This window comes from Hylaeus volcanicus, unplaced genomic scaffold (assembly GCF_026283585.1).
Source record: "Hylaeus volcanicus isolate JK05 unplaced genomic scaffold, UHH_iyHylVolc1.0_haploid 12237, whole genome shotgun sequence".
In the NCBI taxonomy this organism is placed as follows: Eukaryota; Metazoa; Arthropoda; class Insecta; order Hymenoptera; family Colletidae; genus Hylaeus; species Hylaeus volcanicus.
In genome coordinates, this window is record NW_026533172.1 from 2,126,539 (window position 1) to 2,142,419 (window position 15,881).

General features: G+C 32.2%; 6 protein-coding genes and 1 long non-coding RNA gene across 12 annotated transcripts; 4 read left to right on the forward strand and 3 right to left on the reverse strand.

Moving 5' to 3' along the window:
• Positions 1–544: 544 nt before the first annotated feature.
• On the forward strand, positions 545–2,559 carry LOC128884373 (uncharacterized). 2 transcript variants are annotated; one of them, XM_054137735.1, is made up of 5 exons: positions 545–1,235; positions 1,280–1,574; positions 1,702–1,915; positions 1,971–2,105; positions 2,169–2,559. In XM_054137735.1, exons 2-5 carry the CDS (start codon positions 1,308–1,310, stop codon positions 2,276–2,278), a joined length of 726 nt encoding a protein of 241 aa, XP_053993710.1. In that variant the 5' UTR covers positions 545–1,235; positions 1,280–1,307; the 3' UTR covers positions 2,279–2,559. The 2 variants fall into 2 exon arrangements, with proteins under 2 accessions (XP_053993710.1, XP_053993711.1); XM_054137736.1 differs by having other exon boundaries at positions 1,285–1,574.
• LOC128884372 (zinc finger CCCH domain-containing protein 14-like) lies at positions 2,398–4,880 on the reverse strand. 3 transcript variants are annotated; one of them, XM_054137734.1, is made up of 12 exons: positions 4,684–4,880; positions 4,509–4,623; positions 4,355–4,429; positions 4,190–4,237; positions 4,070–4,134; positions 3,951–4,009; positions 3,802–3,888; positions 3,622–3,738; positions 3,258–3,546; positions 3,054–3,204; positions 2,912–2,976; positions 2,398–2,831 (listed from the first exon to the last, which is right to left on the reverse strand). In XM_054137734.1, the coding sequence occupies exons 1-12, from the start codon at positions 4,867–4,869 to the stop codon at positions 2,625–2,627; spliced, it is 1,464 nt and encodes a 487-aa protein (XP_053993709.1). In that variant the 5' UTR covers positions 4,870–4,880; the 3' UTR covers positions 2,398–2,624. The 3 variants fall into 3 exon arrangements, with proteins under 3 accessions (XP_053993709.1, XP_053993708.1, XP_053993707.1); XM_054137733.1 differs by having other exon boundaries at positions 3,622–3,735; positions 4,346–4,429; XM_054137732.1 differs by having other exon boundaries at positions 4,346–4,429.
• Positions 4,881–5,122: 242 nt separating this feature from the next.
• Positions 5,123–7,372, reverse strand: LOC128884371 (uncharacterized). Its single transcript, XM_054137731.1, has 11 exons — positions 7,287–7,372; positions 7,047–7,237; positions 6,877–6,999; positions 6,666–6,830; positions 6,353–6,609; positions 6,004–6,301; positions 5,841–5,947; positions 5,699–5,786; positions 5,457–5,653; positions 5,318–5,407; positions 5,123–5,250 (listed from the first exon to the last, which is right to left on the reverse strand). The coding sequence occupies exons 1-11, from the start codon at positions 7,357–7,359 to the stop codon at positions 5,163–5,165; spliced, it is 1,677 nt and encodes a 558-aa protein (XP_053993706.1). The 5' UTR covers positions 7,360–7,372; the 3' UTR covers positions 5,123–5,162.
• Positions 5,249–5,997, forward strand: LOC128884374 (uncharacterized). The gene is made up of 3 exons (XR_008459368.1): positions 5,249–5,390; positions 5,512–5,591; positions 5,650–5,997. It is a non-coding gene; the product is annotated as an uncharacterized LOC128884374 (long non-coding RNA).
• A 500-nt stretch (positions 7,373–7,872) lies between the features above and the next one.
• Positions 7,873–10,628, forward strand: LOC128884356 (tryptophan--tRNA ligase, cytoplasmic-like). Its single transcript, XM_054137688.1, has 13 exons — positions 7,873–7,995; positions 8,042–8,134; positions 8,185–8,389; positions 8,450–8,529; positions 8,582–8,692; positions 8,743–8,849; positions 8,902–9,071; positions 9,145–9,375; positions 9,432–9,499; positions 9,557–9,786; positions 9,841–10,076; positions 10,131–10,219; positions 10,285–10,628. The coding sequence occupies exons 1-13, from the start codon at positions 7,882–7,884 to the stop codon at positions 10,378–10,380; spliced, it is 1,830 nt and encodes a 609-aa protein (XP_053993663.1). The 5' UTR covers positions 7,873–7,881; the 3' UTR covers positions 10,381–10,628.
• LOC128884355 (uncharacterized) lies at positions 10,403–13,528 on the reverse strand. 3 transcript variants are annotated; one of them, XM_054137687.1, is made up of 10 exons: positions 12,492–13,525; positions 12,080–12,420; positions 11,804–12,031; positions 11,649–11,760; positions 11,448–11,597; positions 11,319–11,388; positions 10,966–11,077; positions 10,823–10,912; positions 10,688–10,759; positions 10,403–10,627 (listed from the first exon to the last, which is right to left on the reverse strand). In XM_054137687.1, the coding sequence occupies exons 1-10, from the start codon at positions 12,889–12,891 to the stop codon at positions 10,403–10,405; spliced, it is 1,800 nt and encodes a 599-aa protein (XP_053993662.1). In that variant the 5' UTR covers positions 12,892–13,525. The 3 variants fall into 3 exon arrangements, with proteins under 3 accessions (XP_053993662.1, XP_053993661.1, XP_053993660.1); XM_054137686.1 differs by having other exon boundaries at positions 10,688–10,912; positions 11,463–11,597; positions 12,492–13,528; XM_054137685.1 differs by having other exon boundaries at positions 10,688–10,912; positions 12,492–13,528.
• Positions 13,529–13,662: 134 nt separating this feature from the next.
• On the forward strand, positions 13,663–14,621 carry LOC128884357 (uncharacterized). Its single transcript, XM_054137689.1, has 2 exons — positions 13,663–13,902; positions 14,045–14,621. Exons 1-2 carry the CDS (start codon positions 13,791–13,793, stop codon positions 14,410–14,412), a joined length of 480 nt encoding a protein of 159 aa, XP_053993664.1. The 5' UTR covers positions 13,663–13,790; the 3' UTR covers positions 14,413–14,621.
• The last annotated feature ends 1,260 nt before the right edge of the window (positions 14,622–15,881 follow it).

Consider the following 15,881-nt stretch of genomic DNA (forward strand, 5'->3'; position numbering starts at 1 on the left):
ATGAATAGTAATACTAAAAGTTCTTAAACTTTTTCTTTTTTTTGTCATATGTCAGTGTTTTAAAATGTCTTACTGATGGAAAAGTATTATTGGATAGTCTTGTTTCACGCGTCCAAACATTAAAACGCTATTTTACTAATAACATGAATACTGATTGGAATGATTGTGACAGCAACGAATTCAAGTTTTTTTAAGGCTTAAGATGTTTAATGTGTTAATTTAAAAATAAAGAAAACACAATATACAATTTAATATAAAAACTTTCAATCTTGTATTTCAATAAAAATTATTTTAAAATAAATTATTATAATAAAATATTCTTGAGACCAATTTATCCACAAGATTTTCCATTAAGGAAATTTTCCGTAAAAGTGATAGGAAGTCTCATAAGAGTCAAAAGGACATCTAAAGCGTTAGCTAAATCAACACAAACGGATATAGGTGACAGGAAAATATATATACAAGCTACAGCATGAGCTACGGGAAACGCGAAGAAAATAAGCCCCATAAACCAAAGAATGGACCAAGAGTTCAAGTTTGCCATTTCTTAAATTGTTTGAAAGTTATGTTATGAAAAAAAAAAATTTGGGAAAACAATAGATTATAAAGAAATGAACGATGACTGTCGAGAGTCTTTGTTTTAAAACAAAAAAAAACAGGTTTAAACAACATAAATAACAGGTACATGAACAGTGAATTACTCTTGTATTCTTTAAAGTAGAATTGTGCACTCAAAAAAAATGTCATACTTTTTGTTAATCTGCTATAATTGAAACAATAAAAAAACAAAATGTCAACTTCATCAAGAGAAAACATTGAATGAAAAAGTTTCTTGATTTGTCTTAAGAATCTTTTAATAAAAAAAAAATTTTACTTGTTTGGGTCATGTACTAAAATAGTTTCAACAGAATACTCATTACAGTAGAATCATCTACTTGCTTTCCTATGCTTCATTTAATTTGAGTGTTACCAAGATGTGTATGCATTAAAGCATTAACGTTTTTATTGCGAAAGAGGAGGTCGTTACAACGCGAATGGAAACCTTTTTTTTTTTTCAAAATTTTTAACTAGAAATGTGAGGGACAGAAGATCTGTGACCCAATCGACATTCTGCGAATATTTCTGATGCGTAGTGATTGAGGCTCTTCGTTACCCATCTCATCACAAAAAAAAAGACTGATTTTTTAGGTCTTATAAGTGCTGCACATATTCCTTGTAACAGAGTTCTTGTCAAGGTGATATAAAGAATATACTGAATTGATTAATAAAACTATTATAGAGTAGGTGTTTCTATTATTGTTTTCGTCATGTCCACTAATGAAAATAAAAAAAATTCCAAAATTGAAAACTCGGTTGATGATACATCAAAAGTTTCAACAACTGAAACCATTACGGATTCATCAAAAGAAGCACCACAAGTTGTGAAAGAAAAAGATATGAAAAGTAAATTACCACAAAGTGCAAAACCAGATACAACAGTGAATGAGGAAACTAAGGATTCAACAAATGACAAAGCGGATAATAGTTATTATCCGGAAGAAGAGGTTTTAGAAGGAGATTGGATGCGACCTCAGGTAAGAAGTATGTGAATAGTGCAATGTTCAATGTAACGCATGTGTTTCTTTGAATTTTTCTGTTTGTTGGTAGCACTGACAAAAATCAAGGCAATGTTAAAGTTGACTATAATTAATTTGAACTCAGGTTAATATTAAGGAAGTCCAAGTTCAAACTGGTGAAGAAGATGAAACGTGTTTTTGGTCACATCGAGCCAAATTGTATCGATGGGCTAAAGCTTCCAGCGAGTGGAAAGAAAGGGGCATAGGTGAAGCGAAACTATTACAACATAAAGGGACCAATAAAATTAGGTTTTTACTACGCCAGGAAAAAACGTTAAAAATTGTTGCAAACCACTATAGTAAGAATGTATATGTGTCATGTTCATTTAAAAATGTTTTTTTCAATCTTTTCAGTTGTTCCACATAAAAGTTTTTGTTATTTAACACCGAATGTTGGTAGTGATAAAATTTGGGTTTGGTCAGTAGTGGATTTTTCAGAAGATGAAGGCAAACTTGAACAATTTGCGTTAAAGTTTGGACAAGTTGCAGGTAAAAAATAATTTGTTTGGTTCTCTAATAAGTTTTGACTAGCAATATTTTCATATATATAAGGTGCGACGGAATTCAAAAATAAATTTGAAGAAGCAGCTAAGCTTAATGAAACATTATTTGAAGCATTTATAGAAAAAAGTCAAGAACCTGTAGTGACTGAATCAAAGTAATCTATTTTCAAATTTTGACATTCAAATTAAAACACATTTGACGGTGTCGTATAAGATTGCCATTTATGTGACTCTGGTGAATCGGTACGAAAGCATGCTTAGTAATAAAAAAAATGAGAAGCTTTTTTTTTTAATTTAAACGTGAAGGTTTTTCTCACTAATACGTTTTTATTTCTTTTTAAAATTACGTCACAAGTAGTTTTTTTTTTGTTTGAACTAATTAGAAAATAGTAAAAAAAAATATTCTTGTGAAACAAATCTCTATGTAAAGGGTTTTATTATTTGAAGAAGCTTTTTTTTTCAATGATTAGACAACTAACGATTCTTCACGCATATAAAGATAGTATTACGCATTCATATCAACATCTGTTGAAAGCTCCGTTCCAAAACCTTCTTGAATATTTCCTTGTAACGTTTGTGCACAATATTCTGGTATGTTTTCTTCACTTTTACTTAAAGTGGAAGACGCCTCATTCGGTTGTAATGTATCTTCTTGCATACAATTTAAAGTTTTATTTTGGTAATAAGCCTTATGTTTAGATAAGCGAACAGCCTAGATATATCAAACCGAGTACGACATTTTTGATTGAAAAGTTACTGGAAAATGGAAAAGATTTTAAAAATAACACTTACATTTTTAGTCGGATCCCAGCCTTCAGGATGAGAGTAATTACAGTTACAGTTATGACAATTTAAACCTGCCAAAATTTCAAACAAAAAACACTACTTAATGCAGTACACAAAATGCACATAGAAATCTTGACACGAACGTTACCGAATTTGCACGCTACTTGAGGATGAATATAAAAGCAGGAAGCTCCAAAAGAACAGTGAGGCCAATTGTTACACATTTCTGAAGGATGAATATGATGACATTGATCTCCGAACGGACAATCTGGCCACTTTGTGCATCGTTTTTTTTGTTTCTAAAACCAAGTATTAAAAAAAACATGTTGCATTAAACAAAGGGAATAAATACTTGGACAGATGGTTGGATCATCGTCGAAGGATATGAGCAAACATTTTGTGGAGTTAATGTATAACCAAGAGATGCTGCAACTTGTCGGAGCTCAAAAATACTCTCGACTGAAGGTGCAGCTGTTGCACCATACGCGTCAAGCGGAGGTGTTGGAACATAACATCGAGGGCGGGTATAGTTATTCATCATTCTTGCTGAAACGCGATTGGGTGGAGCGAACGATGACACATTTGAATCTTCTAAAATATCTTCACACTCAGCTGCTAAATCATTATTTGGGTAGGCATTCCTTGAAAAATCGCCACCCAGCAGCATACACAAAAAAAAAATAAAAGTTATTTATATGTAAATAAAAATCTAGTACATAAAGGGAGCACGACGCGTTACTTCAGAGGCGCCATTAGTACTACTTGAATTAATAAAATCAAAGTTTGTGTTTCCCCCATTCAATTTTTGAGATCCTATATGCCCAGGGTAACTACTATTCACACAAGGATTCAAATTTATTAAAAAACAAGAGAGAGCTGTCTTGGTAGTTCTTTACTTTAAAACTGAAGGAAACCGATGTCGTACGTGTTTAGAAGATTGAGCGTTTCGAAAATGCCCTTTAAATGGTTTCATGCTGGAATGACTAGACAAAAGAGTTGAAAGAATTGACGTTATGACAGTCTTTAAAAAAAAAGGTAACCTTACATAGTAGAAGAAAATGCATCCTGTCTTACATCACTAGATAAATTCTGAGCTGAAATTTTCTAATAGAATGAAAAGACAATGAGAGAAAAAAAAAAGGCTACTTGTTCTTTTCAACCTACTTTTGGATTATGCACTGCTTGATGAACCGCAAGACCTAAAAGTCGACTTCTTTTCTCTTCAACGGCTAAAAATATACCACGTATATTTAATCATTTGGATAAAAGATGAGAAACAATTACATGACAAGTTGGATGGTACATGGGTTTTCGCATATTTTGATACATTTTCTACATGAAAAAGAATTATATGCAGACAGAGCGCGTCATGTTATTGATAGAATAGAAAGAAATGTATTCTTTTGTTGTAAGGTGAAAAAGAGAGTCAGGGTATTTTACTTTCATTACTCAGACTATCAGAAACGGTATCATTAGGACGGCGTAGATTTTCTCCTTGATTTTTTTTTTCTTGATACTTTTCGTCTATATAAAACAATAACATAACGAATAAAAAGGTACAGAAACGCGGTGAATGTCAATGGTCAACATAATAAAAGCTTACGTTCTAATGAAGCATCCGTCGATCTATCTTTACTATTGCCTATACCTTCATTTTGAATATATGTATCAATTTCCGGCACTATAACAGTCAGAATCCAATCCACAAAAGATGCCGTCTTTGAACACCAGGATAAAAAAAATGACAAAAAGAAACGTATAAACAAAAACTAAATTACATCTTTGGCTAAGAATTCTTGAAGTTCTTGAGTAATATGCTGACGATTACGTTTTGAGCTGACAAGCATATGCCATACATATTCCGTAAGAATTTCAACACCTTCTTCTCCTAAAATGACTCGAAGTTTATCAGTAATAGCTTCTTGTAGTTCAACAACTATCGTCTCAACCGTTTTTTCAGACATGTTTTTGAAACGTGTTTAACTTAAAAAAGAAAAGTTTTTAAATACACTCGTTCTCAAAAAAAAAAGTCTTTACAAAACGTGCGATGAATCCGATTGTTTTTTTTTTATTTATAGTGACATGAAGAACCGTTATGTTTTGATGAATGATTCTACCGAGTATGACGACAAAAGGTACTAGTTACGAACCTTTAAATCTTAGCATTTAGAAAACATGCAGATCACGTATTCAAAAGGTTCAATTTTTTTTTAACATTATTCATTTAAGGTTTATTTTTTTATTTTTTATTTTTATACTAGTTTTGTTCTTCATTGAAAGATTCGGGCTCAACTTTAACAACATCATCTATACGAAGCAATGTCACAGCCGCTTCAGTAGCAAATCTACAAAAACAAATGAAAAGATGCACTCATATGTTTCAGTCTTAATTTATTTTAAATAACGTTTTACTTAATAGATTTTATTTTAGAAAGACTCGGCTCAATAACACCTGCTTCGTAATTGTTACGGAGCGTTCCATTTAGTAAGTCTAAACCAACCCTTTAAAAAAAAAAAAAATAATTTGCAACAATAATCAGTGCTGAAATACCATTTAGCATTATTAGAATCGCATGTCGATTGAGTAACAATGTTATCTTTTGTAGTTGAAGATTGATGTAAATGATGATGACGACGAAGCCTTGCTAACAACTTTAAAGAATCTTGTGCCGCATTGATTGCTAATGTACGTGGTATAACTAAAAGAGCTTCTGCAAACTCTATTATAGCTGATTGTTCTTTAGAACCCTAAAGGGACAAAAATATCGTCAACGGAAACCATAACCAACGTACAAGAGTTCGAGCAAAATCTTCTAAATACACAGACAAAGCAGCCTCGACGGCACCACCACCAGCGCAAACACTACTGCTTTCAAGAGCTCTATTGAAAGAATATACTTTATAAGTAGTGTTGTGTTAACAAAAATTAAGTTACTTGGACACGGTGCACAAAGCATCATGAACGGAACGTTCAACTTCATCTAAGAAAGACTCATTTGGACCTCTTAAAATCAATGTCTTTGCTTTAGACGTTTTACACCCCTAAAAATCACAATTTTTTTGTATAAATCGTGCTAAGAATACTTAATAAACAATACCTTAAAAAAAAGAAAATCCCAATCTCCTACACGTTGTTCACACACTTCATCGCAGGTTCCCAGCCATGATGCGTTAAATTCTTCGTCACCTTCAATAGTCGCTAAAGTTGTACATAAAGTGGCACCTGTACATTTAGCAATACGCGCAATATTGCGTGCATCAACGCGGCGCACAGCTATTGCTTTTGCTTCAACGAAATATTTTAAAGCCATATCATCAATTCCTTGGGTTGTTAATATAACGTTGGCGCCAGTATTCAATATCTTTTCAATTTTAGCTTTAGTAATATCACGTTCTCTAAAAACCAAAGAAAATTGCACCATGAATCGTTAAACGGAAGAACAATACTTTTGACGAATTTTATCAAGTTCTTCTGGATTTGTAACTTGGATTTGAACACCAAGTTGCATTCTATGTTGACGTAAATTAAAATTAAGAAGTGCTACACGAGCTTGCTTAACACTAATCGGCATGGCTTGTGATGCGCGTGTTTGTCGGGCTAATGCAAAGCCATCGTGCAATTCGGACGTCTTCAGTGATTGACCATGACTTTTTAGCACATTAATAGAGTTAACGGGATAAACAATTTTTCCTTGCTTATTTGTCTTTAAAAAAAAAAACAATTTACATTTGAAAAACAAAACAAGGATTCTTTTGGTACCTGTTCAACAGCTAATATGGCATTGACGACTAAAGAGGAGAAATGGTTGGATTCTCCACCTATAAGTTTAGAATTTAATGTAGTTTCGGCAATATGAAGTAAGGTTTCTTGGTTTAAATTTGTAACGGATGTTGAAAGTTGTTCCTCAATATATTTAACAGCTTCCTATAAGTTTTGTACATAGATTTCATACTGTTTAAAAAAAACATACTCGTGCAGCTAGCTTATAACCAGCGATAACCGAAACTGGGTGAATACCGTGAGTTACAAGTTGATTTCCTCTTTTTAAGAGTTCCGCCGCTATTAAGGTTACCGTTGTTGTTCCGTCTCCCACCTAAATAAATAATGTTTTCCCAGTATGCTTAAATTATAACAACTTACTTCTTGATCTTGAAGATGAGATAAATCTACTAAAATACGCGCAGCCGGATGATTTACCTCCAATTTCTTCAAAATTGTTGCCCCATCATTTGTTACTGTAACATCTCCAACATCGTCCACTAACATTTTATCTAATCCTTGAGGGCCCAAAGACGATTTCAAAATATTAGCAATCGCTTGAACTGCCATAACTAACAGCAAACATTGACTTAACGTACGGGATTATTTTCATTTTATTACCATTAGAAGTTCTAACATCCTTTCCCGACTCTCTAACACCTAATAAAGATGGTAACGATGCAAGTGCAGTCATTTTTAAATCAATTTTTTTTTTCTCCAATTTTTTTGGATATTCTCAGGTTCGTTACGTAGGAGGGACAGATATTTTGGGTCAAGGCATTCTCTTTAGCTTCCGAATCCATCATCTGGAATGATTTCATTATGATGAATAAAAAAAAAAATTGCATGGAATGGCTTAATCACAATTCATATGGGTTCTTTTAAGGTCACTCCTTAAACAAGCTTTAGATAGGCGGCTTCATACTGAGAAACTTGATAATTAAATACACATATGTCACAAAAAGTCTTAAAACAAATTAACGATAAATGCTATAGTGCAAGTTATATAATAAAAGTCATTGTTTGGTCTTTTTTTTTAATCCAAATGTAACGAATGGATACCAGACAGATTTTTTGAAGACTCTGTTACTACAACATGCATGACTTTTAAGCCTTTTTTTATAAAAATAAAAAAGTTCCTTTCTCTTAAAAAAAACGCGCATTCTTTTCCGTCAAATTTTTAAAGAAATTTTTTTTTAGTGTCTATAATCTTATCATGTCAGATCACAGAAATGCGTATCTTGATAGTGCTTTATTTATTGTGAAAGGAAGCGTTTGCTTTGTTACACAATTACCGATGAGTCGAACAACGAAATCCGTTAAATTTCTAGTACGGTGACTCTTAAAAGAAAAAAGCTTATTTTCAGTTTTTGTAGAAAGGAAATGAGGCAATTATAACGTTAGCACCTGTTACACAACCATTCACACTCACGCAACAAGAAGAAATAAAAAATTGTGTTGAGCAGAAAGTATGTGAATGGAAACTTTGAGAAAACTGAATAAAAGATGACCTTTTTAGATTCTTGAAGACGCACCGTTTCATATTTTGTTAGTACCGCGCTTATTGGCTGAATCATTTTATGGTGATTTGTTTTTGGATGACTTTGGTATCCCCTCCGATCTTACAGAGTATGTTTGGATGTTTTTTGGTTCTATTTCTTTAATATCGTTTGTTTGTAGACTAAGACTTGTTGTTTTGAAAGAGTGGATAGTGAATTGTAGCCGTATGTCAAAATTTTGTCCGAATGTGTAACTCTACCCGTTTCCATGCTTTTTGAATATAGGATTTCCAACAATTCGATCTACAGGTCTTTTAAAACGTATCTGCATCCAATCTTTCAAGTATAATGAAAAAAAAAAAAGCGTAAGCTCCCATTTTGGTTTGTTGACATATATTTGATTAAAACATACTGTAGGTTCAAATTTCAATAAGCGTACAAGTATATAACGAATCGGATTTACAAAAAGACTGTACTTTGTGTGAGAAACGAATAACGCTACTTGAGGACTTGTACCCTTTTTCAGTAGTAAAAAGGCATTTCAATAGTATGATAGTATTGTAATGCGTCGGTTTTAGGGGACGGCATCAACGAAAGAGTCAAATGATAAAGGAGTGTCACAAATCATTACTCCTTGGACGGTTGAAACAGAAACAGAGAAAGGTGTGGATTACGATCGTTTAATGTATGTTATTCATAAAAGAAAGGTTTCTGTGCTTCATTTTTCCTTTTCAAAGTCAATGCTTTGGGTGTTCCAAAATCACCGAGACACTTATTACCAGAATTGAGAATTTAACAAAAAAAAAAGCTCATTATCTTTTGCGACGCGGTTTCTTTTTTTCACACCGGGATTTAGACCAGCTTTTAAATGCTTATGAAAACAATCGTCCATTTTACCTTTATACAGGTGCTTGTTTTCTCCAATTTTCAATAAACGGATAGGGGATTGTGATGTTTTTGAAAACACAAAAAAAAATTAGGTAGAGGGCCATCGAGTGAATCGCTCCACATTGGACATTTAATTCCCTTCATGTTTACTAAATATCTTCAAGATGCTTTTAACGTTCCATTAATTATTCAACTATCTGACGATGAAAAGTTTTTATTTAAAGAGGATTTATCTTTAGAAGATGTTGAAAAACTTGCTTTGGAAAATATAAAAGATATTATCGGAATGGGATTCGATCCTGAGAAAACACTTATTATTATGAGTACGTTTCACTTATTTTAATGCATTTATTTTCATATTTTTTTATTTATAAAAAAGGCAGTCGATACATGGGATATATGTATAAAACCGTTTTAGAAATTCAAAAAAAAGTTACTTATAATCAGGTAACAAAACAAATGCGTAATAAAAAACGAAATTGGTAATCAAATTTAAATAAGTAGATGCGAGGAATTTTTGGTTTTCAGCCGTTTGATAATGTGGGGAAGTTATTGTATCCTGCAGTTCAAGCAGCTCTCGCTTTCTCAAACGCGTTGCCTACAATTTTTGGATCTAATCGTAAAAATGTTTGGTGTTTGATTCCGCAAGCTATAGATCAAGATCCTTATTTCCGAATGGCACGCGATGTCGCACCCCGTTTAGGTTATTTGAAACCAGCTTTAATTCATTCAAAGTGTGTTGTACTATCCCCTGAACATTATTATTTTTTAAATGTCCAATACGGTAGATTTATTCCAGCATTACAAGGACTTAAAACAAAAATGTGTGGCTCCGTACACACTTCAAGTATTTACTGTACGGATACTCCACAAGAAATTAAAACAAAAATTAACAAATATGCTTATAGTGGTGGATGTTCAACACGTGAAGAGCATCGACTGCATGGTGCTAACCTTGATGTTGATGTACCTATACAGTATTTGACCTGTTTTATGAAAGATGACGCAGAACTTGAACGTATTAGTAAGTTGAATTACTTTTAATTTACAGAACATTTTTTTTAAAATATTCTTTTAGAGAAGGATTATCAAACTGGAAAATTGCTTACTGGTGAAGTGAAAGCTATACTTATTAATGTTTTAACTGAAATTATCCAAGAACATCAAGTAATTTGAAGCTTTGTAAATACAACATAAATTGTCCAATTTTTTTTCAATTTTGTTGCTACCAGGCTCGAAGAGCTAAAGTAACAAACGAGACTATCGCTCAATGCATGTCGTTACATCGGGATTCCTTTAACATTTTCAAAGATTCGGTTCAATTGTGATTTAATTTTAAGTCCGTGCTCTTTATATAAAATCACGCAGTGGAAGTATAACTGTAGCATCTAGTTGTAAAAGAGAACACTCTAAATGATCTTCTGCAGCTTCACGTTGATGTAATTGTGTCTCATGTAAATCTGGCTCTGTTATATTTCCGCGCATTAATTCGGTTATTTCCTTTGCTTCATGTTGTTTCCTTTGCCATAAATTCAAAATTGTTTGATATGTTTTTTCAATAAGCTTGCATTTAATCTAGTCACAAAAAAAGCACTAAGATAGAAAATTTTAAATTCAATCGAAATGTATCTATACCAAAGAAATGGAAGCATAAAAAACTAAACCATGCTTTGAAGAAGAGGTTGTAGGAGCGCCTGTGACCAAGTCCTTTAAAGAATAAGGTAAAATATCTCTTACATTGACAACGGTTATCAAACAACGAAATCTTACTGATTGATGCATACGTACAAACCCGCTTGCGGCTAAACGGTACAAAATTTCTCTTGTTACTGAAGGTGGTAGAAGTGCCTCGTCAGATACCTTTGACACAACAGAAGAAAAAAAATAAGAATCGTAATTTTTTAAAGCTCTACTTGTTGATCCTCCCATAATTTCGGAATATTGAAATCCGTATGAATGTTTTGCGACGATCGTAAGAGCCCCCAAATTCTTCCCGCTTTCTCACCATGTGATGCTACAACAGCACTTTGAACAAATGGTATCCTTTTAAAAAATTATACAGTCATGCAGCAATGAAGCAAAAAGTTTTTATTGAACTACTACTACTACTGATGATGATGATGATGATGATATCACTAAACATCACCATTTAATACAAACAAGTCAGGAAAACAAAAAAGAAAGAAAAGTTTGCTGTTATGATTGCTAGATAATCATGCATTCAAAACTTTCATCAAAAATTTTCATGAAAATTTATTAACATTACTTGAAAAAAATTCTTTCTTGAACACATCTTTTAAAACATTCCCAGTCAAAAATAAACATTGGTATAGCATCTTCATTGTTGTTTATAAAGAAAAACTTTTATTAAAAAAAACACTCAAACTGTCCTTACCAGCAGTTATCTTACGAATAATAGAATCCGTACGATCAAAAGCATCGAATAAATGAAGCAATTTATTAGAATCATCTATTGGAAACGGATTCTCTTCTTCCTGGCCTACCCTTTCTAACTCACTACAAATATCACTAAAAGTCATACCATCTACTCACACGTACACATAAAAGACTTTTTTTCCCCAACATACTTTCTTACTCGTAATACAAGCATTCAAAGCATCAAAACGAACACTTTTTAAAAGAATTCTTGTGATACAACGCACTAGACGACTTTCACCCCATTTTGCTGCCATAAAATTTTCTGCTAACTGTACACTCGAATGATGAAAAAAATAATAAACAAGGACAAACCTCTCGTAAAAGAAGAAAATTCATAAATGGTATATTCACTCGAAAAACAACATTGTGCAAATTTAAGTTGTTTATTAAACTTTTAACAGATACAGATTCTTCTTTTTTCAAAACAGATTTTGATGTCGTTAAAGGAAACAATTCATTTCTTAATAAATTTTTGCCACCGCTCATGTTGTGATTAGAAGACGTACCCATTCCTTTTAAATCATAGTCGGTTAATGCTACCTGAAAAAGGTGTCAAATTTCATATAAAGGAAAAAAAAAAAATTTTACAGTGAATGCAACGTCTAATTTAGTAGATTTATTAGATGTTGCTTTAGTTATTTTTTTTCTTTTATTCCCAGGGCATACGATCATCGTGTCCTTGCTTTTAGCTGACTGGGATATCAAACATGCATTCTTATTATCGTCTTGATCGACACGTATAATATAATTTTCTTTTATAAGCGACATAAATCCTGCACTAAGTGTTTCCTCTTTAAGTTTTATAGTGGACGAGTTTTTTAACTTGTTTTTCGAAATATCAGTCAAATCGTTATGGTGACCTTTACCATTGTTTTCATCATCGGAGTTCGTTTCTTTCCAAAGCGCCGTTATTGTATCTTCTTTTTCGTCTTAAGATAATAAAAGTGAAAAAAAAAAAATTAAAAAGTAAACTTTTTAAAGTCATATTCAGACTACCTACCATTATCTTTTAAAAGCTGTTCAAACAAAAATTTCAAAGTAACACGGCCATATTTTAAAACTTCCATAAAAAGTATTCGACATACAGGGTCCTTGTGTTGTTGCAAAAACAAGCAAAAACGTGGAAAGCGTAATCGATAGAGAACTTGAAGAGAATGAAACGTATAGACTACAGTTTCGGAAACCGTACTATACGTCACTGCGTTTTGCAAGATAAGTATTGTAAGGCAATGACGTAATTCCAGAAATGGAAACCCTATTGCGTGTTTCAATTCAAGAAACGATAATGTCCCATTGCGGAAAAGTGCCATCCCAACGAGAGTACATCGCTTGCCGAAGTGTTCATGGAGTAGTGTCTCTATCAATTCTGCTCCTACATGTGAGAGTGTGTTGGAATCCATTCACTCTTTGTTTTGTTTACTCTTCATCACATGTATGTTGCGTCAAAAGGAGATTTAACAGGAATGGAATTGCATGAATCTTGAAATCAATTAAAATATTGCTCACAACTAACAAATACTGATTAGCAGAGAGAGTGCCTAATTGTACTTAAATGCTAATTGATTTCTCACACGCGATAAAGCTAATGTATATGAAATCATCTAAAAAAGAGGTGTTTTGTGTCAAATATATTCACAGTATCTTTAACAACACTTTCACACATTCCTCCTGTAGAAGTTACTAGCACTTAAAACATTTTTTAAAATTGTTGTGATTTCATTTATCGTTGAAAACTTGCTCATGTTGCACTTTATTCTACTTCAAAGTTATAAAATATAATATATTTCTACGACGACCTTGAAAAAATTGTTTATTTTTTAATTGAATCAAGATTTGTCGATGACTCTTTGAAAAAGAAATCTAATTCAAAAAGATTAAGCAACAATTTTTTCAATTTATAAAATCTAAAAAACAAAGGAGCAAACTGTTTGTTTACTCAAGGGTATACCATTAATTTTTATTTTTCCACTTTTGTTAAAGTACAATCAGATTTCACAATTCTGATTTGAAACAAAAAAAAAGAGATTTGAGTGTGTTGCATGAAAGGAAGGACGTTTTGGAGATTTCTCAGAAATTACTTGACCATCACTAATCTTAGACTCTGTTTACATGTCCCTTGTTATCGGGACATTGGGCCACCTTCATGTCAATCAGTATTTCATTTCAGGTTCACTGCTTCGTTTGAAACGCGAGTTGCATCAAGAGGAAACGGGAACCCAACGACTTATCCAGGCGGCCAACATAACTTGATCGCCATTTCACATTGGTTTAGCATTTGAAAAGCTAACATAAGTATACTATGCAGCTTTTCGTCAAAGGAGTTGACGGTGTATCCCACTGCTTTCATCCTGAGGCATCTACCACTTTACAGTCGTTGAAGTGCCAGGTTGCTCAGCGTATTGCGCTTGAAGGTAGTTTAAATTATAGTTTTTTTTAATTTTTGTTATATTCTTCAAAATTTGTATATTTAAATGAATAGCGAGCAAACATATATACTCTAAAAGAATTTTAAAAAGTTTTTTTTTTAATAATACGACTGTTACTGCATTTCAGAGGATGACTTCACTCTATGTACCGGTGTTCAATTTTTATACGATACGGAGCTTCCACTCTCTGCTTTTGCACTCGAGCAAGATCAAACTTTATATGTTAACCTAGAACTACTTGGTGGTGCCAAAAAACGCAAAAAGAAAACTTATTCAAAACCAAAGAAAATTAAACATAAAAAAAGGAAAAACAAGTTAGCCGTTTTGAAATACTATAAGGTTGATGCAAGTAACAAGGTTTCACGTTTACGACGTGAGTGCCCTAATGAGTCGTGCGGTGCGGGTGTTTTCATGGCCAATCATAAGGATAGAGTTTATTGTGGACGATGCACTACAATCTTTATTGTCAATACTCCTACAGAGGAAGCAGCTTAGATAATCTAGCCTTGTTTTTTTTTAGCAAGACGATAAATTACAAAAGTGTTGAAAGAAGACCGAATTCTAATATCTTATAGTTTTAGTTGCGTTTTTACGAGCAAAAGTTTTTTTAAGGTAAATTTTATTAAAGCAAAATTTTCTTGGTTTTCGTGTATTAACACTAGAAACCCAAAGTCTTTTGTTTTAATTCCAAAATATTAGTAAAACATTACTGTAAAATTAACACTAGTATAGAATTGACTTTATTACACAGTGAAATATAGGACATTTATAAAATCGTATATTCCTTACGAGATTACTTATTTACCAAAAATACCTCATAGAAAAACGTAAAATTAAGGACATCGCAATTTGAATATTTAAAGAAAGGAGTTCTAACTTAAAATTAAACATCGGTTAAATAATGGTAAATGGAATATTTTTTGCTATAACTAGTGAACTTATAGCAATAGATTCGGTTTCCATGAAACCAGGTTTTGGAATAAAAAAAACCTGTACTTTAACCTCAACGTTATTACACCATGTATACATCTTGTAAAATTTTCGTATTGTTTTTGTTATCTAATAAAGACAGCATTGTTTTTTTATTTTAAGGAAAAACCAAAAAAATGATAATTTAAACAAGTCTTTTTAATATCAAGCTCGAACTATATTCTGGATTAAGAAAAATCAAGTCATTTATAGAAAAAATAATTTTTTATAGTTTAAATTTTCTATCTTTCGATACCTAAACCTAGGTTTTTGTATTTATTAACAAAAAGCTTTTGATTCTATTTCATAAAAAGAAATCATTATATCGTTTAAAAGTTTTCTATAACAGTGTGACAAGTTACTTGCGAAAACAAGAATAAACATTGTGTCTTTTTTGTTATTTAAAACACAGTTTCTTTTTGTTAAAATTAGAGCAAAATGTTTAGAGGTCTTTTAGTATGTTTTTTTGAAACCTTTCAGCGTCAATTTTTCTCAGAAAATTTTATCCTTTCGTTCTTATTTTTGTCAACCTAGCATTGTTTATAAAGCGCAGCTGCTGAATTTTATATTTGAAAATATTACTATAAGTAATCTGAATGGTTCCACCAATCAACCATATTCCTTCATTCCAAAGAAAGATTCTTCTAAAAGTCACGTGTACAACTTTGAAGCTCGATACGGAATACCTAGCAAATGTGAACGGTCCGTGGACCAGGTGGAGGCATAACTAGTTGATAGATGAGGAATAATTAAAAAAATACAGTCAATTAGGCATCGACCATAGGTATGCAATACTTTAAATGTTTTTATGGCCACCTGGAAAAAATTTCCGAATCTTTTTAATGGTTTCATATCACAGTTTTTTAAAAATATGTCTTTGTTTTTATACAAGAATCACATTTTGTTAAAAATATGTCTTTGTTTTTATACAAGAATCACATTTTTTTTTTTTCAATTGACACAAAAAACAAGTAAACTCCGTTAACAATTGAATT